Source organism: Carcharodon carcharias, chromosome 12 (assembly GCF_017639515.1).
Source record: "Carcharodon carcharias isolate sCarCar2 chromosome 12, sCarCar2.pri, whole genome shotgun sequence".
Lineage (NCBI taxonomy): Eukaryota > Metazoa > Chordata > Chondrichthyes > Lamniformes > Lamnidae > Carcharodon > Carcharodon carcharias.
Genome location: NC_054478.1, coordinates 42,223,934 through 42,246,622, shown reverse-complemented (window position 1 = coordinate 42,246,622; position 22,689 = coordinate 42,223,934). Strand labels below are relative to the sequence as shown.

The window sequence follows — 22,689 nt, the reverse complement described above, 5'->3', positions numbered from 1 at the left end:
AGAATCCAGGAGCAAGTGTCAATTGCATAAACTTAATTTTGAATGTGAACGCTAAGCTGAAGATACTGAAAATTTAAACTCTAATCCCTAGTTCAAAATGTCTCAGAATAAAAATCATTGAACAACCATTCAAAGAAACAGTAGTGCATTCTGATGAATATTTGTTCACACTTTATCCAATCCTAATATATTCATTAATGCTTTGAGCAAACATAAATAGATCAGGATATAACCTCGAAGCTGCATTCTATGTACAGATCAAAGAACCTCCTTGCATTCTCACAGGTAGTTTGGGGATGAGTTTGAACTTGGGTCAACAATTAAAAATAGGGGGACAGCTCCACCACCCCTATTAATGGTGCCCAAGGTCCTGGGACAGGCACCTGGCCACTTGAAATCTAAGGACGTTGCTTAGATGTGCAAGTTGGGGTCCTCTATTGGTTGTACAACACCAGTTGCAAAATTCAGGCAGATAAGGGTGGAATGTGCATCATGGATATTTCACCTAGCTTTCCCAGACATTGAGTAGTCAAATCAGTGACTCTCAAAGGGGCTTCTGGAGGCCGGCCACAAAATCGGAGCAATTTCTTTTTTTGGCATGACGATGGCGGAAACAGGATTGCTTCCCTGGGCCAACAAAAAAGCCCCAGCCTATTTGATATTGCTCTCTTAGGGTCACCTCCTTCAGCCCTGACCAAACCTGCTGGGCATTTCAAAACGGAGCTGGTTGATTTTTTTTTTCCATCCTTCAACAAACTGTGAGTTGCAGTTGGCTGCTCCATTGTCTTTGTGCCTATTTGTGCAGTTGCTGAAGATCTGCCCTTCTCTCTCATTAATGTTGTGCGTATTCTTGTGATAGTTTATTAGCCAAAACAAACTACTTAAAAATATTAATCATAGTCCTAATTGATGCTTGACAGAGACCTGCTGTCATCACGAGCTAATTGGGTCTCTTTGTTTGAGACACTGTAACTCCTCCTGCTGCCACTGAATAAGACAAAGAAATTGGGAAGTTGGCTCCCACTTCCTTCCCTGGCGTATGCAAGGTTTCTCCAACCTCTAACATTGCTGTTTTGTGTCCGCCATCCGCTTCCCGAAACTTTGGCTCTCACTGCTCTGTTCCCTTTGTTGCTTCCAGTGAGCAGGTTATTGCTAAACAAGTGCCTCTTGATAGCAACGTTGATGACCCCTTCCATTACTTTACTGATGATCAAGAATAGACTGATGGGGGGATTGGATTTGTCCTACTACTTGTATACAGGACATATCTGGGCAATTTTCCACATAGCCGGGAGGATATCAGTGTTGTAGCTGTACTGGAGTAGCTTGGCTAGGGGCATGGCATGTTCTGAAGCACAAGTCTTCAGTACTATTTCCAGAATATTGTAAGAGCCCATAGTCTTTGCACTATCCAGTGCCTTCAGCTGTTTCTTGATATCACATGAAGTGAAATGAATTGGCTGAAGACTGGCATCTGTGACGTTGGGGACCTCTGGAGGAGGCCAAGATGGATCATTCACTCTGCACTTCTGGCTGAACATTGTAGCAAATGCTGCAGCCTTGTCTTTTGCACTGATGTGTTGGGCTCCTCCATCATTGATGATGGGGATATTTGTGGAGCTTCCTCCTCCAATGAGTTAATTAATTGTCAAACACCAATCACGACTGGATGTGGCAGAACTGAGAGCTTAGATCTGATCTGTTGGTTGTGGGATCACTTGGTGTCTATCACTTGCTGCTTATGTTGTTTGGCGTGCAAGTAGTCCTGTGTTATAGCTTCACTAGGTTGGCGCCTCATTTTTAAGTAAGCCTGGTGCTGCTCCTGGCATGCCCTCCTGCACTCCTCGTTGAATCAGAGTTGATCCCCTGGCATGAGGGTTATGGCTTGTGGTAGTGGGGGATATGCCAGGCCATGAGGTTACAGATTGTGTTCGAGTACAATTCTGCTGCTGCTGATGGCCCACAGTGCCTCATGGATGCCCAGTCTTGAGTTGCTAGATCTGTTCAAAATCTACCCCATTTAGTACGGTGGTAGTGCCACACAACACAATAGAGGGTATCCTCAATGTGAAGGTGGGACTTCATCTCCACAAGGACTGTGTGGTGGTCACTTCTGCTGATACTGTCATGGACAGGTGCATCTGCAGCAGGCAGATTGATGAGAATGAGGTCAAGTATGTTTTTCCCTCTTGTTGGTTCCCTTAACACCTACCGCAGACCCAGTCCAGCAGCTATGTCCTTTAGGACCTGGCCAGCTCAGTCAGTAGTGGTGCTACTGAGCCACTCTTCGTGATGCACATTGAAGTCTCCCACTCAGAGCACATTCTGTGCCCTTGCCAACCTCAGTGCTTCCTCCAAGTGATGTTCAACATGGAACAGTATTGATTTATGCACATAAGGAAAGGTGGTACGTGATAATCAGCAGGAAGTTTCCTTGTCCATATTTGACCTGATGCCATGAAACTTCCTGGGGTCTGGAGTCGATGTTCAGGACTCCCAGGGCAACTCCTCCCGACTGTATACCACTGTGCCACCGCCTCTGCTGGGTCAGGACATACCCAGGAATGGTGATGGTGGTGTCTGGGACGTTATCTGTCAGATATGATTCCATGAGGATGACTCTCCTTGACTAGCCTGAGACAGCTCTCCCACTAGCCCCCAAATGTTAGTAAGGGGGACTTTTCCCAGTTGACAGGGCTGTTGTCATTTCCAGTGTCTCGGTCATAAAGGACATTAGGGAACCAGATGGGTTTTAGGTTTCATGGTCATCATTAGGCTTTTAATTCTGGATTTTTTAAAAATTGAATTCAAATTCCACCATCTGCCGTGGTGAGATTCAAATCCGGGTCTCTGGATTATTAGTCCGGCGACAATGCTGCTACGCCATGGCCCATTCCAGCACAGATGTGCACAAAATTGGTTGCAATTTGAAAAGTGTTTTCTCCACTCAATTTCTGCTTCTATTCATCTGCATATAACCATCATCCAGCATAATTGGGCAATATATTTTTTTTAATATATTGATATATTTTAAGAATGGTAAATGAATCCAGTGCCAATCTATATCTGTGAGAAACCTGGTTTTAAATTGCTGAAAATCACTTTGGGGTACAGTCATAAAAGCTTAGTAAATTAATCAAAAATTCAAAATGTACCTATTAATTTCTTTGCACCCAAAAGATCCAGCTTAATTTTTGGAGCCTTCTCTCAGGCCTACAAATGAGAGCAATTTGCAGAAACCCCCAGTGCTGATAAATTCACTCTGGGGTCATGGCCAGTTTTGAGGACAGAGCCTTGTTTGAGCATGCTGATTAACTTAAACTGGCACAGAAGATCATTGATTTGCATTGAATGCAGATTGTGCTTAAAATTCCTGTCTTTCGCATTGAGTTTGGTTGAATTACAGCAAAGAAAAACACCACAATTGAATTGAACCTCCCTCGCCCTGTTTCCTAAAATTGAATTGTGGGGAAAATTTTCAGAATGTGGTTAGTGTTTCTAACTTATTATTTTTTCAAAATCTAAACTTTCAATTCTTTTGTAAAATATTGGTAACCTTTGCTTCCTCAGGTTGCTAAACTGCTTAGCTCTCAGAAATACCTTTGGACTCCATTGATGTACTAAATATACTGCAGTTGAAGGTTTTTGTTAAACTAAGCTTCTCACTTCAATTCACTTGATGATTATACAGCTGAAAAATGTGTTCACTAACTCAATGCTATAAATTGTTAAGCTTTCAGGTTCAGGTGCTGCAGGTTTCATTGTGTTTGACACACCCTTTTTGTCATCCAGAGTACAGATAACATTTTTCCATGCCTTACATCTCTCAGTGCATTTGTATCTCTTGCTGATAACTGCTCCAGGCAGGTTTATTGCTTGTTGAATCTCTAATAAGTAGAACCTTGAGCTGGTCATCTGGGTGAATGGAAATACAAGTCGGGTTGATATAAAACAAGCTGCTGACTTGCTATCACTATTTAATGCCATAGCACAGAGTCAAGCTCTGTCCTCTTGACTTTTTAAACAAAGTGATTCAGTCCAACCTCCTCCAACTACAGTGACACAGGTGTTAACTTTGGACCGTTGAGCTGATTAGTTCTCTTTTAGCATTGGGGTTATCTTTTCCTTGTGCCTGGCTGAACCAACCATAGCCACAAATAATGATACCCTAGCTCTCACTTCACTCTTACTCTTGTTCACAGACACTTGTGTACAGTTAGTGAAATACCTTACCTTTGGTTGGCATAGCCATATATATATAATTTCTTCTCTCTCTGCGTCATTATATCTTGTACTTGGTAAAAATATTTCCATCACATCTGCTATGCATACATGAATTACAAGAGAAAAGAAAAAGAATCTCTTCCTAACTAACATAGAAGCTAAGAGAGTCTGGGATAAACTACTTCTCTTCCTACTTCTGCAAAATATGAAGAGAGGCATTATTAGAGTGCCTGGGGAGAGGGACAAAGGCCTCTATTTTTATATCTTAATTTCAAAAGATAATCTCCATACTCTGGACCAATCTGAGTGATACTGGTGCTTCACTTGTTAATTACCTTTGATAAATGTAAAAACCTGTGAATATCGGTGAACTATTGAGGCCTGGTGTTGCCTGGAGCATGACAGGCTTTGTGTTTCATTTCTAGCTTATCCATTAAGGTTTCTTGAGAGCTTTTTTACCCCCACAAATTGAGAAGTGTGACATCTTTATGTCCCATTAGATGTCAGTCTAAATGGTTTGAGTTTTCCTAATGGTTTTATGACACCATTAAGGAATGCCTTGCGTATATATAAATCTTCTTGGTGTAATTAACTTACAGATTTTGTGGCTTGATTACCTGGTAACTGCTATTTGAACTTGCTTCAATATATAGCCTTTTCCAGCATTCAGTTCTATTACATCTTTCATTTTGTGTGGACAACTTTCAAGCTTAGCTCCATTTCAAGCAGTTATCAAAATAATTCCCATTTTACAAATTTTCAGGGCACTGTTTCTACAGTGTCTTAGGGTCTCAAAAGACAGGCCTACGTGAGAACTCTTGCTGCAAATTCTAAAACTACATCATTTAAAGGCTTTTACTGTTACTTAATGTTGGTGTCTACAAGATGTGGTGTGGCTCTTGTGAAGATCTTGGTTCTTGCTTCAAGGATTTTGTTCAGATCTCTTTTTCTCTCATCGATGGGTGCAGGGAGACTGAGCAGAGGAGGACAAGTTGCTGGAAGAGGGAGAATGAAGAAGTGGAGAAGGGATCTATGTAGGAGACCACATCTACCAAGGTCTTCAAGAAACAATTGGCTACCTCAATCTAAGCCAGAAAGAGTGTGTGCAATGTCTCCATTTCACTATATGGTGTTTACTGAAATCTGACACATCTTTCAGGCAGACCTGCTGCCCCAGAACAGGGTGAGAACAACATTGCCAGTGGCTGTGAAGGTAACCATGGGCATGAACATCTTCATGTTGGGTTCCTTCCAGGCCACAGCAGGGGGCATTTCAAAGATCAGGGAATAAATTGCCTTTTCTCTTTCCAGGGAGAAGCAGCCAGACTGCATTCATGGCTTTGCCAGGATAGTGGGCTCCCCCAGGATGCAACATGCCATTGACTAAACACAACCTTGCTTTCTGGGTGCCACATCTAAATTCAGAGATGCACCATAAAGTGTTTCATTACCTCAATGGGCAGTTTGTGTGCAGCTATACTTGTCAATGCCATGTGTGGTGGTTGTACCATGCTCACAAAAATAATTGGGTAGGGAACACTGTACTTTTAAGAAGAAAGCAACATGGAATACTCAATACTATCCTCTCAAAATGGATTCTGGAAAGTCAGGTGACTTCTGTTTGAGGTTTCCGGACAGAGACAAGATAACTTGGAAGTTATTTAAAAATGCAAAGGGATTTTCCAGGTATAAATTAACAGTCCTCATCATTTAAATGGAAGAAGTTTAAAGGACAATGCTGTTGGCCCCATGAAGATGGAATGTCAAATAATCATAACTGGTATGTTGATTGCATATCAATCATCTGCCCCATTGTGCATTACTCACACCAGCTTCAACCCATAATGTGGACTGCATTGAAATTGTTGTCACTTGGAGAGGGGGTCTACACCTTATTTATCCACAAGGGACCCCAACAAGCAGCGCAGGTACATCTCACCCAGCAAGAAAGAAAAGAACCCTGCCTCAAACAAACAAGTCATTTCGTCAGTGAAAAGGGTTTGTTGAATTGTTTGTTTGAATTTGTTTCACCTGCAAGATTATATTTCTTCACTACAGGAGCATGGCCACAATTTTGTTTGGAGAAGCCAGATGCTACAACCTCCATTTGTCTCCGAGGAACCTTTAACCTCCATCTTAAAGGACTGGTTAAATAAGTGACGTGTTTCTTGTTCCCCTGTCAGCAATTTAAATGCATGTTACATCTTCAGAAATCACCTTTTTATGTGAAAGTGCCTCTATGTGCGTGGAGTGGATGTTTGTTGCATACATTGCAAATGTTGTGAAAATAAATATTTAACCTTTCTTTGATTTTAAAGTTTAAGAAAGACTGTTCATGTCTATTCTTTAGTGTTAAATTAGTGTCATAACACTCAAGTTCAAATAAAATACTCCTTCACAGATACACATCTTATTGCGGTCAGCCAAAAAGTGAGAAAAGAGGAAAAGAATTATCCTACCCTCTCTCCCTGCCCATAACACTTGCATCATGGCAGAAGTCATGATGCTTTTATTCTGCACCAGCCTATTGTACCATCGGCATTTGAGCCACCACGAAAGACCAGGGGATGGTTACCAGGTGATCCAGGTTATCTACTGACCAGTTGGCTCATGACTGTGCTGCCCAATCCACGCACCCATGATCAGCTTGAATATTATGAAAGCAGGCTACTGCACAGAATGTCATTGAGCATATCCGTGGAATATCTAAGCAACACACCAGAGCTCCATTGGAGGAGCCCTGCAGTATTTGCCAGAGTGTATGTCATGTGACATGGTGGTCTGATCCATCCTGCACAGCTTCACCACCATGAAGCACGTCCCTTTCTATCAAGTGCACAGTGAGCAGCTGACGAGTAGGAAGGGAGGAGGCACCAACACCTCTTTCTGGCCTGACTGCCAATACCACTGAAATTAACCCCAATTCCCCATTCAACAACATACCATCTCTTTGTGACGGACTATCACAGCTATAGCTGCAGCATAGCAGATGAGGGCTGCTGCCTTTCAGTGGAGGAAACTGCAGGTGTCTTTGCGGGGCAACCTTGGGCAGCTCTGGCCCTAGAAGGCACAGCTTTGGACTCCTGCACTTTGACATAGTTGGCAACAGCCTGGGGACGGGCTGAGCGACAGAAGTGGGAGGATGAATGCTCTTGTCTCGAGAGAGGACAACAGGTTGTGTTCCACCGAGGTACTGCCATTCCACTTGGTCAGTACCCCAGCAATCCTAGTACTTTGCTGGAGCATAGATTGCTAAACCCCTGTGAGAGAGACCCTGTAAGCTCGTTTTGAGCACTGGTCTCCGCAACCGTGCTGACACTCTCTGAGCACGCATGGCAGCAAGTGCTTGCATGGTAACAGGCTAAGCTGATATGTCTTCATCTGAGATTTCACTGCAATATTCAATCATTAGGTGGCTTGGCTTGTATTGCAATGGAGGCTGAGGCAATGGTTATCAGATGCTGCATTATGGCTATGTCCTGGGGAGAAGGCAGTTATGTGGTGATAATGTGACTGGACTGGTAATACAGAGGCCTAGGTTAATGTGCAAGGGACATGGGTTCAGATTCCACCATGGTAGCTGGTTAAATTTATATTCAATTAATAAATCTGGAATTGAAAGCTCATCTCAGCTGTGGTGACCATGAAACTATCATCAATTGTTTTAAAAAGCCATCTGGTTCACTAATGTTCTTTAGGGAAGAAAATCTGCCTACATGTGACTCCAGACCTACAGTGATGTGGTTGACTTTTAACTGCCCTCTAACATGGTCTAGTAAGCTACTTAATTAAAGGGCAGTTAGGGATGGGCAACAGATGCTGGTCTTGCCAGTAATGCCCACATCCCATGGAATCATAAAGAAAAAAGTACTGCTGGACCTTGCCGCCACTTGCACACTGGCCGATTGTGCTCCAAACTCTTTGCAAGGTTGGTGCTGGACTCCTCCATGCTCCCTCATAATGGCTGCATACTTTCTGGCACGTCTGGGCATGCACATAGCATGTGCATAACCTATTAGCTTTTTTCTGCTTTTGCCCCATCAAAGTCCTCATCTGAGTCCTCCATATCAGAACTCTTGTGCAGCCTCTCCCTCTTGCGAACTGGAACATATGCTACGCTTTTCCCTGGCATAGCTGTGAGCCATTTCTGCCCAGTGTTTCACCTTGTGCAGATCCTGCCTCTAAGCTATCCAGTAAAGTACACCTGTGTATCAGGATATGAGACCACATACAGTGTTTCTTCATCACCAGCGTGTACGTCCTCTATCTTGCTCCTGCATTACTATCTGGGCAGGTTGCAAATCTTGGGTTTCTGAAAGGAGAAAGGCACAAGGGTAGGATGGCAGTTGTGATGCTTGTGTAAAATGCCCATGAACTTCTGAAACAATGGATATTTTTGCTTAAAAAAAAAGGGCTTGGCATATTGTCATATGGACAATTTTACCCTGACTCAAAATGGAGATCGGGGGGGGGGGGGTCAGGTGACTTTTGTGATTTCTGCTTATTCAAGGACTAACTCATGCCTCTGGAAAGTCAGCAAAATGTAAGTGTCCATGTGGAGGACCCTCCCTTGAAAAGACATTCAAAATGTAAGATCACTTGTAGAACTTACAGCACCTGTTGTCTGGGCATTTACAGAAACTCAAATATAATGGCCTGCCAGTCTGCATCTGGAACTCGAAACCTAACTGAGAGAGGTATGAAGAAACCAATTTATCACAAACATACGTGAATGGCCATGTGGTCACATGATCAAAGCTGACTTGAGATGGCAGGTCAGTCTGGAGACGAACCGGACAAGAGGGACCATCCTCCAGCAAGAAGAAAAGAACCCTGCCTAATACAAACAGCAATCCCAGCCAGTGAGAGAGGGCTAATTTGTCTTCACATGCAAGATTCATCTTTCTAGAAGTTCGGCCACAATTTTGTGTGAAACCCAGTGAAGGAATGGCAATATATTTCCAAGTCAAGATGGTGAGTGGCTTGGAGGGAAACTTGCAGGTGTTGGTGTTCCCATCTATCTACAGTCCTTGTCCTTTTAGATGGTAGCGGTCATGGGTTGGAAGGTGTTGCTGAAGGAGCCTAGGTGCGTTTCTGCAGTGCATCTGGTAGATGGTACACACAGCTGCCACTGATCATCAATCAGTGATGGAGGGATTGAATGTTTGTGAATATGGTGCCAAACAATTGTGCTGCTTTGTGCTGGATGGTATCAAGCTTCTTGAGTGTTGGGGGAGCTGCACTCATTCAAGCAAGTGGGGGAGTATTCCATCACACTCCTGACTTGTACCTTGTAGATGGTAGACTGGCTTTGGGAGGCCAGCTGGTGCGTTACTCACCACAGGCTTCCTAGCCTCTGATCTGCTTTTGTAGTCAGTCTTTATATGGCTAGTCCGGTTCAGTTTCTGGATGTTGATAATGGGGATTCAGCGATGGTAATGCCATTGAATGTCAAAGGGCAATGGTTAAGTTTCTTGTTGGAGATGGTCATTGCCTGGCACTTGTGTGGTGTGAATGTTCCTTGCACTTGTCAGCCCAAGCCTGGATATTGTCCAGGTCTTGCTGCATTTGGACATGGATTGCTTCAGTATCTGTGGAGTCGCGAATGGTGTTGAATATTGTGCAATCATCAGTGAACATTCCCACTTCTGACCTTATGATGGAAGGAAGGTCATTGATGAAGCAGCTGAAGATAGTTGGGCCTAAGACGTTACCCTGACATCACTCCTGCTGTGATGTCCTGGAACTGAAATGATTGAACTCCAATAACTACAACCATCTTCCTTTGTGCTAGGTATGACTAACCAGCAAAGAGTTTTCCCCCTGATTCCCATTGGCTTCAGTTTTGCTGGGGCTCCTTGATGCGACACTCGGTCAAATTCTGCCTTGATGTCAAGGGCAGTCACTCTCACCTCATCTTAGTGGATGCTCAGCATTGTTGGAGGAATTCTGAAAAGATGTTTAAGTGAGAAGGGAATGATGCTGAATGTTTGGAAGGAGTTGTGTTTTTGAAAGGCCTTTGAGCAGACCAAAACAAAAACAGAATTACCTGGAAAAACTCAGCAGGTCTGGCAGCAACGGCAGAGAAAAGAAGAATTAACGTTTCGAGTCCTCATGGCCCTTCGACAGAACTTTGAGCAGACCAGTTGCTCAGAGTTTTGGCAGCTGTATTTGTACTCATCGTTGGTCTGCAGTAGCAGAGGAAAGTGCAGCAGAGACAGCAGCGAAGACAGGCTGCTCACCAAGGCAGGAGGAGGAGGGTGCCCATTAGGAGGCCTTACCCACCTCAAGACTTCAGGGAGCACTTTTCTTGCCTGCACCTTAGCCAGGAGCAGTGTGTTCAGCGGCTGCTTTTCATCAAGTAGGCGGTCACAAAACCTCTTACAACTGGATTTGCAGCCACAGCAGAGCAAGGCCAGTGCTGCTGGTGGCCCTGAAGGTGATTGTGGACCTTAGGGTTGACACCAGAAAATCCTTCCAGTTTGGAACAGGTGATGCTGCCAACATATCACAGTTCACTGTCCATGCCTACAGCCGAGAGGTCAGAGGTTCTGTACATCAGGAGAGGGAACTTCACTGACTTGTTTCTAAACAGAAGCAGGAGACGTAGGCATGTGGCTTTGCCGGACTAGCAAGCCTCCCCATGGTGTAGGGAGCCTTTGAATGCATGCCCGTGACCTTGGGGGTGGCACATCTCAATGTAAGATACACTGAAACTGCAAAAAGTACCACTGACCCAATGTGGAGTTGGTATGAGTCCATGCCCAGAGCACCTGCATCACTTCAGTTGAGTGGGGATAGTCATATATCGCGATCATCATGCTTGAATTTGGGGCTATCAGCTACTTAGTCATGAAAAAATTTTACAGTGGGAATTTCATGCAACCCTTAAGTCAGCAGTACAACTCAATACACAGGATTGCCAATTCTTCTGCTTGAGGTTATTGAGCGGTTAATAATCTATTGATATCTTACATGGTGGTCTTCTGGTCAGTCATGTGGACTGTCTCTTCTTTCACTTCAGAATTGCTGTTCTTATATCTTGTTGACAAAACAGCTTTGTCTGTAATGGTTCATCCTCTCTGCCTCATGGCTATACAGATCCATACTGTAAAACTGCTTTGATATTTCTGGGATCGGGGCAGGGTTTGTAATGCAGAGAGATTGAGTGTGCTGAAGTGCCGATAAGGGAAAGGATGGACAATTTTGGGAGGTAAGCTTGGGGACTGTACTCCTTCTCCTCTTGACCCATAAGCAGTGTTAGCAAATCGGGCAACTCTTGCCTCCCTCTAGTTTCAAGGTTTCCTGAGTCTTGGGAAACCCATGTTAAGTGGTTGTTCAAATCCAAGGCACACAATCTCATTTAAATTGTTATAACTCCTCGAGAGAGATTGGGTAGATCGGGGGAAACAATTTCTGCTGGCTTGTAAGACTAAGACTAGGCAAGAAGGCCTAAGAATTGTAGCCCGATCTTATGAGAGTGAAGTGAGGAAACACTTCCACACCCAAAGGGCTGAATTATATGAAGTTGAATTCCCCACAATTACCCCCAGCTAAAAGGTTATAGAGGAGGGCTGCAAATTTCAGATCGTTCCAACTGTCATGAAAAATTTAGAAGAATTAAAACCACTTCTCACTTCTGGGTGACTAATGCACAGACCCACCCATAGCCCCCATGTGCCCCATCCCACCCCAAATTTTAACAACTTACCTGACAAATCTACCTTCTTCCTGGGTTGAAAGCAGCTGGACCCTTAAACTCCATCTGATTTTACAGCAGCCGGTGCACTGCATAGATCTCGCCCGGCCTGAGTCGGAAGATTGGGTGAGACTGGATGAAAAATTTTTTAAGGTAAGCAAGTAGGAATGGAGCGGCAGTCTGACTCTGCTACTCCACAGAAGTTCAGGCCCAAAATTTTGCAAATCAAAGGTATTAAGAAATAGGGGGTAAATGTAGGTTTATGGAATTAGTTCAAAGATCAACCAAAATCTCAACTGAACAGGCTTGAGGGCTAAATAGTATCCTTATTCCTGCACATACTTGCCTATTCCCCAACCCAGGCTGGTTAAACTGGAAATAGTCACAGTTCTGGCAAATTGGGGTCTGGTTTTCCTGCTTTAAGGATTTAATATCTTTGTGCCCCTCACAATCATCCTGTGGAATTAAAATTCCTCCACTGTGTATTTCTGACGGTTTCTCGATAATTCCTTACCTGCTGCCTTCCAGACAATCTGCAGAGCACTTTCTGAATTTAGTCAACCTCCCAGGCATGCAACTTTAACAGTCAGCTTAACAGTTCTTTTAAACAAACTCAGCTCATTTAGTAGATTATGAATGGACAGTTCTCATTAATCACTGAGTTTACTTAAAATTAGTATTGAAAAGTCCAAAAGCCCTTCATGTGCTCACATATAACTAATACATGTTCCCCCTTAACTATTACATGTTCCCCCATAATTAATACATGTGTCCCCTTTGTGTTATCCACATGGACAGAATTTAATCCTTTAATTATTTTGAATATTTCAATCAAATCTCCTAAAAGTTTTTCTGTGTAACAACAAAGGAAGATTCCCCTCATCTTGCCTTTTGGCTCTTTTGTCACCGTAAAAACATAAAAAAATAGGATCACGAATAGCCATCTGGCCCTTCAAGCCTGCTCTGCTACTCAACAAGGTCATGGCTCATCTTCCATCTCAAATCTACCTTCCGTATTATCTCCATACCCCTTTAGATTCTATCGATCTCTGTCTTGCATCTGCTCAATGACAGAGCATTCACAGCTCCCTGGGGTAGAGAATTACAATGATTCACAATCCTTTTGAATGAAGAAATTTCTCCTCATCTCAGACCTAAATGATTGGCCACTTATCCTGAGACTGTGGCCCCGCGTTTCAGATTCCCTAGCCAGGGGAAACATTTTCTCAATATCTATCTTGTCAAGCCCCTTAAGAATTATATATGTTTCAATTAGATCACCTTTTGATTCTTTTGCACTCCAGGGATTATAAACTTGGTCTACTCAATCTCTCATCATAGGACAAACCCTCTGTCCCAGGAATGAGTCAAGTGAACCTTTGTTGCACTCCCTCTAGGGCAAGTATGTCCTTCCTTGAGTAAGGAGAGCAAAACTGCACACACTGCTCCAGACATGGCCTCATCAATGCCCTATGTAATAGTAATAAGACTTCTTTTATTCTTATACTCCAATCCCTTTGTAACAAAAGCTAACATACCATTTGTCTTCCTAATTGCTTGCTGTACCTGCATATTAACTTTCTGTAATTCACGTACAAGGACACAAAATCCCTCGGAATGCAAACAATTTCCATTCTCTCACATTCAAAAAAAAAAATCACGTTATTGCCAAGTCCTGTTCAACACAGGATTTTATCTGGTTTGACATCTGCTAATGTTAATGATAATGGCAGTTTCTTGTAATGAATTTTTAAAAATGAATCCTGATGAGGAGATGTGAATCTGAATTTTTATAACTTGAGTTATTTTATCACTAGTGAAAATTTGCAGCATTAAAATAACACCAATTTGACAATCTAGGTGTTTACACACAATAACTGATAAATGTTAAAGCATGTTCTGATGAAGAGCCATACGGACTCGAAAAGTTAACTGTATTCCTCTCCGCATATGCTGTTAGATCTGCTGAGATTTTCCAGCTATTTTTGTTAAATGATAAAAGTTCTTCAGTTTACATTTTCTTGCGTGTCACTGTGAAATTTTTAGTTGCCAATAAAAAGTATGGATGCCTGTTGTGTACATTCAAAGCTATTGTCTAGCCGTTATGGTTTTGAGTGTCTTTCAGGCATCAATTACTTTTTTTCATTCTTTCCTGGGATGTGAGAGTCATTGGCAGTGGCAGTTTTATTGTCCATCCCTAATTGCCCTTGAGAAGGTGGTGGGTCAGCCTCTGCCCTGAACTGCTGCAGTCTATCTGGTGTAGGTAAATCCACAGTGTTGTTAGGAAGGGAGTTCCAGGTCCAGTAACCATGAACCATAGAATCATACAGCACAGAAAACAGGCCATTTGGCCCTTCTAATCTGTGCCGATTATCTAATTTATTCTTAAAATTTAAGAGTGAGCCCGCATTTACCACGTCAGATGGTAGCTCATTCTGCACTCACACCAGTCTCTGAGTGAAGAAGTTCCCCCTAATGTTCCCCCTAAACCTTTCCCCTTTCACCCTAAAGCCATGTCCTCTCGTGTTTATTTCTCCTAATCTAAGTGGAAAGAGCCTACTTGCATTTACTCTGTCTGTACCCCTCATAATTTTGTAAACGTCTATCATATCTCCCCTCATTCTTCTACGCTCCAAGGAATAAAGTCCTAACCTGTTTAATCTTTCCCTGTAACTCAACTCCTTAAGACCCGGCAACATCCTAGTAAATCTTCTCCGCACTCTCTCCATCTTTCTGATATCCTTCCTGTAGTTAGGTGACCAGAACTGCACACAATACTCCAAAGTTGGCCTCACCAATGTCTTATACAACCTTACCATAACATCTCAACTCCTATACTCAATAATTTGATTTATGAAGGCCAGTATGCCAAAAGCTTTCTTTACAACCTTTTCTACCTGTGATGCCACTTTCAGGGAGCTGTGCATCTGAACTCCCAGATCCCTTTGTTCCTCCGCACTCCTCAGTGCCCTACCATTTACTGTGTATGTCCTACCTTGGTTTGACCTTCCAAAATGTAACACCTCACACTTTTCCGCATTAAATTCCATCTGCCATTTTCTGGCCAATTTTTCTAGTTGGTCCAGATCTCTCTGCAAGCTTTGAAAGCCTTCCTCGCTGTCCACAACGCCTCCAATCTTAGTGTCATCAGCAAACTTGCTGATCCAATTCACCACATTATCATCCAAATCATTGATGTAGGCAACAAACAACAATGGTCCCAGCACAGATCCCTGAGGCACACCACTAGTCACAGACCTCCAGTCTGAGAAGCAATCATCCACTATCACTCTCTGTCTTCTCCCACACAGCCAATTTCGAATCCAGTTTACAACCTCTCCATGGATACCAAGTGTCTGAACCTTCTGAACTAACCTCCCATGTGGGACCTTGTCAAAGGTCTTACTAAAGTCCATGTAGACAACATCCACAGCCTTTCCTTCATCTACTTTCTTGGTAACCCCCTCAAAAAACTCTACAAGGTTCTTTAAACACGACCTACCACGCACAAAGCCATGCTGACTATCCTTAATCAGCTCTTGGCTGTCCAAATAATTATATATCCAATCTCTCAGAACACCTTTCAATAATTTACCTACTACTGACGTCAGGCCCACTGGCCTGTAATTACCTGGTTTACTTTTGGAGCCTTTTTAAAACAACGGAACAATGAATGAGGTTAGAATGTTGTGTGGCTTGGAGGGAAACTTGCAGGTAGGGTGGTAGAGGTCACAGGTTTGGAAGGTGCTGTCAGAGGAGGCTTAGTGAGTTGCTGCAGCACATCTTGTAGGTGGTACACACTGCTACCATTGTGTGCCAGTGCTGGAGGGCATGAATGGTTAAGATGGTGGATGGGCTGTCGATCAAGCAGGCTGTTTTGTCCGATATGATACCTAGCTTTTTGAGTGCTGACGGAGCTGCACTCATCCAGGCAAGTGGAGAGTATTCCATCACACTCCTGGCTTGTGCCTTACAGATTGGGGACAGATTTTGAGGAGTTAAGAGGTGAGTTACTTGTCACAGAATTCACAACATCTGAACTTATTCTTGTAACCACAGTATTTATATTGCCAGTCTATGTTGATAGTGGGGGATTCAGCAATGGTAATGCCAAGGTGAGATGGTTATATTCTGTCATATTGGAGTTTGTTATTGGCTGGTATTTGTGTGGCATGATTGTTACCTGCCACCAAGTATAAATGTTATCCAAGTCTTGCTGCAAGTGAACATGGATGCTTCAGTATTTGAGTCATTGCAAATGGTACTGATCATTGTGCGATCATCGGAGAACTTCCCCACTTCTGACCTTATGATGGAGGGAGGGTTATTGATAAAGCAACTAAAGGTTGTTAGACCTAGGGCCTGAGGAACTACTTTTTCAATGGGGCTGAGATGATTGGCTTCCAACAGCCAAAACCATTTTCCTCCAACCAGTGGAGAATTCCCCCTGATTTTTATTGGCATCAATTTTGCTAGGTCTCCATGATTCCACATTTGGTCAAAGGTCTCACCTAACCTCTTGAGTTCAGCTCTTTTGTCCATGCTTGGACTAAGGCTGTAATAATGGTCTTGAACTAAGGCTGTAGTAATGGTCTTGGTCTGCTGGTGCAGACACGATGGGGCTGAATGGCCTCCTCCTATACCGTTAAAATTCTGTGATTCTGTGAACTGTGTGGCCCTAGCCGAACTGACACTGAGCATCGGTGAACAGGTTATTGCTGTGAAAGTGACAGAACCTATTGCGAAATCTAAAAGTTATTTCAAAAGATTATCTTTCAGCTCGCTCTCCATGAAAGTAAGGTTAAAACTAGAATGGTTAAAAGATGTAAGCCACTCGTCTACTTACAAGTTAGATTTTGGCTGGCTGTGGGCCACTCACAGCATTGCTAAGCAGAAGCACAATGGGGACGCCCTGCTCGAGAAGGCAGCATAGGTGGATTGTTGTGTTTTGCTATTGTCCCATTTGTCTTCATTATGCCCATTCCCTGCCTGCCAGTTCCCCACCAAGCTCCCTGCCTGACCTTCCCTCACACCAAAGTGGCAACCTCTTGAGGACAATTTGATACAGACATGTTCACATTCTGTGTTTTGGGAAGTTCTTTCATTTACAAAGAGAATTTTGTTTGATATCATAACTTACTTTGTGTTAGTAACCGATTTACTCTTCCCTTTTTAGACTGCTTGCAGCCTAGCAGCCATGGATCAGCATGCTGCCAATTCTCCAGCGCAGATTTTGGAACGTACTGCCTCCATTTTAGGGTGCAGCATTACTGATGAGAAGCTTGCAATTCATTTGGATCAAGGAGATGAGTTGAGACATCATCGAGACGAATTCCACATACCCAAAATGAAATACCTCCCTTCTGGTAAGTTTGTAATTGCTCTAATAGCTTGCTTTGCAACAGAATACTGACCCTTCATATCGAATCAAGGAACATAAAACTTTAGAGTGTTAATTGATGTTATTGCATTAGGTAATGATTTTAAATAAAGCATTATTGATTTATAAAATATCATAGTTCCTTGAATTAATACCATCTATTTTCCCTTGGTAGCACTTTCCTCATAGAGGGATGCTTTAATCAGTGTTAGCACACTCATTTAAAGAAATGTTGGTACTAAGAAAAACTTTGTAGGTAGTTTTCAATAAAAAATTCTATGATGGAATTGATTTTAAATCATAAATTTAGGTTTAATTACTCCAATAAGATGATCTTCCCAGAATTTTTAGTGAAAATTGACGCACAAAAATCACCAGAAGTTTGACCTGGTGTCAGATGTCCAATCTACTACAGTCCCTCAGAGGTGTATTTTTATTGAGAATTGTTTTTAAAATATGAAAGTAATGCCTCAATGGCATGTCTTGACATGCCTGTGTTTGTGTGTGTACATGTGTGTGTGTGTACGTGTGTCTGTTCAGTTAAACAGTCTTTATTTTTTAAGAGTTCAGCATGAGCCGCAGAGGTGATGGCTTCGGTCAGAATTCTTCTCCATTTGTCCCAATGTCCTACTCACTCCATATTCCTACCACCTGGTCCACACCACACTGGTTATATTTTACTTATAAACAGAAATACAAGGGATGTTAACCATGCCTTATAGCATAACAGAAATACAAGAGATATTGAAATGTCTCACACTACTTTTAAGCAAAACCAGCAGATTTCCCCATCAAACTGCCTTCGGTCTTTCAAGGCATTTGGTCAAGCCTAAGTATGAAGTGTTTTTTTTTTAGTATAGCCATTAGTATTTTACAATTCCAAGAAAAGCCGGAGAGGTGCTGAGTAATGTTTTGCATTATGAGTGGCCAACCCATTTCTCATAGATCTTCAAAAAGGCCTAGGGCTCATGTACACAATTGATTGGCTTTATGGTAATTGATGGAAATCATTGCCATGCAACCACCATCCCCCTCCAACTCCCCTGTACCAATGCCACGCTTCATTCAGAAGATTTGCAATTCCAACTAGTAGACGCCAAGCAAAATTCACTCATTTCAGATGAAACAAGTCAAAAGCTTGAACTGGTAAGCCTCCCTATACCAGAAGAGGGTTGCAGTCTTTTGCACAGCCCAAAACCATTGATTATTGAACAAATCCGAAAAAAAATTCAAAGATGATTTTACAGGCCTTGGATGTCTTCCTGATGAATATCATCATGAAGTAAATGAGAGTGAGAGACCAACTCAGTATCTTCTGAGAAGAGTTTCGGCTGCCACTCCAAAGCTGCCAAATCATTGCCAGAGCTGAGAGTTGGAGAGCCAGTTAGAGTGCAAAACATTCAACACTCTCAACCAAAGTCAGTCCACTTTGGCAGTCTGGGACATCGATCGTACAAGGTGAAAGTGAATGACAGACATATCGCCGTAAACACAGCCATACATGTGTAACTGGAAAAGTTGCTACTTTTACCGCAGACATGTAATTTCACTAACTACACAAGGATTTGAACGACCATCAATCCCAGAGGTCAGCTGTTTCCCAACAAATGCAACAGATCAGCAGCAACAATTACTACAGCAGCAAACCTTGCCACAGTAGGACATTCTCCGAAGAGGCAACGTTACCCCTGGAACGAGCAACACCAGACATAATCTTCTTGCTTGTCATTAGAAGACCTGAATGCTTTAAAGATTGTGTGCAATGCATATGTAGGGACAGAGGAAAGTGGGACAGATTAGGATGACAAATAGCTTTCTGTACATGCATAATGATTTTCAGTGTAGACCATTATGTGTGTGACTTGCAACTGCATATGATAGTGTATACAAGATTGGTTGTTTTTTTATGAAAAGGGAGATGTTTGGAGAAGTGCCTTAATATATTGTGTTAACATCCTTGGCTAGACCAAATTGTTGGTGAGCTCCAGTTAGAGATCAATAATGTTTTGTTTAAAGTGGACAAAGTTTGAAACTCAAAACACTTGCTATTAGAATAAAGCCACAAGATTTCATGAACAAACAAAAATAAACTTTAATAACATCAGAAAGATATCTAATACTTTTATATTTATATCCTTATACTTATATCTTAAAAAGTAAACTATTGTCGAACAAACTTCACTGCACCATAAATGCCAAACGTGACCAAAGCAGATTCCATGGATTTCTCAATAACTCCAACAGATGTTTGTAACACCTGAGTCAACCAATCTCACTGAAACTTGGTGTCTCTCTCACGAAGGTTTTCAATCTTCATCTTCAAAGATCTCGCCTTGGAATTCTCTCCAAGAGTTGTTCCAACTCTGACAGCTTCAACAGTGGCCCTTTTTGAAGAGTTTCAATCTTGCCTTCTGAGATTGTCAAGAAGATAGAATAATGTCTATAATGTTATTGGAAATTATTTTAAAATAGAGTTCTAGTGACATCTGTATCTATGTGTATGCACCTTAATTGGATTAAAGCCAGCTGGTCTAGAGGCTTTGATGTATAGAAGTAGGTTTGAAATACTAATTAGGTAAACATAGGGAAGTTACAAGGTGATGTGTAAAGTGGGAAATTTGCATTTTTAAATAAAATATTCAAAAAAATGGGTCAAATATTACACCTAGCCAGAAGAAGCCAAATAATGTGTTTACTTTTTCCAAACCTTACTAATAAAATTGGTGTTACGAAAGGGTTTTATTGTTAGAAGAGATAAAGTTCAAAAAAGCTAGTGATACAATGAGAATTTGTATTCAAAGAGGAAAAAAGGTATTAAAGAAAAGAAGGCTGTTGGTAAAAGAGCAGGAATTCTATGATCTGAAGCCTCCAGCCTGTAAGCCTCAAGCCACTGTCTGCAAAGACCCAGAGCTGAAAGAAACTCATTTTGAATTCGACTGTCCAGAGTGTGCTTTGCCAGGGGTCTGTTTAATTCTGTGTTTTACTGTTGCCTTAATGGAGGTGTAACTAGAAGTCAGATTAATTAGATGATTTTTATAGTTATTATATTAGTAATTTTGTAGACATATGAATGTGCTTACAATCTTTCTTACATTAATAAATGTCTAATTAAGTTTTATAAAAATCTCTTGAGATTTGGTGGTCTTATTACTACCTAATTCAAAGCCTGCATCTCGAAACATACAAATTGCAAAGTTGGTTATGACAGTTGTTTCAAATTTCCCTCTGGGATTTGAACAACTCAGCATTTATCATCAGCTGTGTCATAATAGAGATTCCGTTCCCCTGAATACCTAGTATACACCCAAGCACTAAATTACAGGTACAACTACAGCTCTTTGGCAGAACACTACTGCTCCAAAGGGCTAACTCTGTCCCAGCAGCCCTCTTCAATTACCAGGGCTTCTCATGAGCCCTCTTTACTTAAATCCTGCTCCATGCAGCCCTTTCTCTAATTTGGAATCTATTTTTTTGCTTCTGTCTTTAACTGAACATAACTGTGACCTGGCTCTGTCCCCTGTCTCTGTCCCATATCTAGGCCTTCCTTCTTGGACCTCCTTATCCCATCTCCCCTGTTTTGGACCTTCCCCTGTCTCCCACCCTTGTCCCCTATCTGGGACACTTGACTATGGAGCTCCACACCTGTTCACTAGACCCGGGCGTTCTTTGGGCTGCTTTTCTTTGCACAAGTGCACTTGGTCGGTCCTTGGCCCAAAGAAATGGAAGTTGCATAACTGCAATGTGCAGCCTACTCCGGGTCTGCACATACAATGGGGGCCTGAAGATTGTTGGGACTTTTGAGTTCCTGACCTCTGAGCACAGCATTAAGATAAATTTGGGATTCTCAACAACTGTGGCTTGCCATAGTCATGTGATCTCTGATTTCATCTTTTTATGAATAAAGGCTTCAGAGCAGAAGCCATTTGATCCACTACTTGGAACAGTAACCACTAGAATTCTTCCTTTCATACTGCACCATGCAATCGAGCTTGACTGCCAAAGTGTTTAGTGAATAAACAAATGAACTTTCAGACTCTGTGTCTCATCTCCATTATGCTGTCACAAGGACATTTCTGGATACCAACAATAGAATATTGAACAGTAATTTAGCTCTATCCTTTCCTTCCTAACAGGTTCTGATAGTTTGCAGTCAGGGACATGAGCATGTGACTACGAATGAGGCAGCTGTAGGGATCTGGAAGGTAGCGCTTGAGGAGCTTCGTCCCTTGCAATTGTCTATCAGATTCGAGGTTTCTAGAGCTGGTGTGAACAAGAGCAGTGACTCGGAGATGATGAGCAAACTGATCATATCATTGTAGTGTAGGGAACTATTCAAGAGGGGGGAGTAAAAAGGAGTGCAGTGAGAGTAGGTGACAATATAGTTAAAGGATTAAATACTGTTCTCTGCAGCTAAGAGCATGAGTACTGGGGTTATGTTGCCTCTATGGTGCTAGGGTTAAGGGCATCTCCTCCGTACTGGAGAGGAAGTTGTGTCAGAGGGGAAGGATTCAATTGTTGTGGTCCATATGGGTACCAACAATATAGGTAGAGCTAAGAAAGGGGTTTAGCTTGGGACTAATTTAAAAAGGCAGAACTACAAAGGTAATAATCTCTGGATTACTACCTGAGCCACAAGCAAATTAGCATGGGGTAAATACGTTTAGAGGACTGAATGCATAGCTCAAACATTTGTGTAGCAATATTGCTGTGGGTTTCAATCCATGGGGGACTGACACCAGTATGAGGAAAGAGGGAGCTGTACCATTGGGACAACCTTCATTTGAATCTTGCTGGGATCAGTGAAGATGCAAATCATATAACTAGGGCTGTAGAGAGGGCTTTAAACTAAATAGTGGGGGAGAAGGTTCATGTGAGGGGAGATTTGAAAAGTTAAGAGAAATGATGAGGAAATGGTGCAGGGTAGCGATGTAGGTAATGATAACCAGAGTGTGACAGGAAGGGACAGAGCATACAAACATAAGTGTGCACCAGCAAATAAGATCAGAGTAGGGAAAAATTGTAAAAGGCAAAATTAATCTGAATGCACATTTATCATTTGTAACAAGATGGATAAAATTATAGCATAAATAGAATTAAATGGCTATGAAATGATAGCCATTGCGGAGACATGGGGCTGAATTTTTACTTCCTAGTTGGGAGCACAGAATTGGGAAAATTCCAGAGTCTGCAAACGTGACTCAAGGGAAAAACTGCCCCAAATGGGTTTGGATTTTTAGTATGGGGCTAACTTGAGTAGTGGAGGGGTGGAGGTGGGTCCAGCGTAGGTTACACAACTCGGTTGGGGTCACAAGGTGAGCCACTAAGGAGTTCCTGCTGTGAGGCAGGGAGTGTATGGAGGTGCTGTTATCGCTTGGCGATATCAATC

General features: G+C 42.3%; 1 protein-coding gene across 1 annotated transcript in view; it reads left to right on the top strand.

Annotated features, from left to right (window-relative positions):
• The first annotated feature begins 9,278 nt into the window (after window positions 1-9,278).
• kynu (kynureninase) overlaps window positions 9,279-22,689 on the top strand; it is a 166,539-nt gene continuing 153,128 nt past the window's right edge. Inside the window, 4 exon segments of the mRNA XM_041200223.1 lie at window positions 9,279-9,310; window positions 10,624-10,765; window positions 12,002-12,076; window positions 17,100-17,289. Coding sequence (XP_041056157.1) covers window positions 9,279-9,310; window positions 10,624-10,765; window positions 12,002-12,076; window positions 17,100-17,289 — 439 coding nt within the window.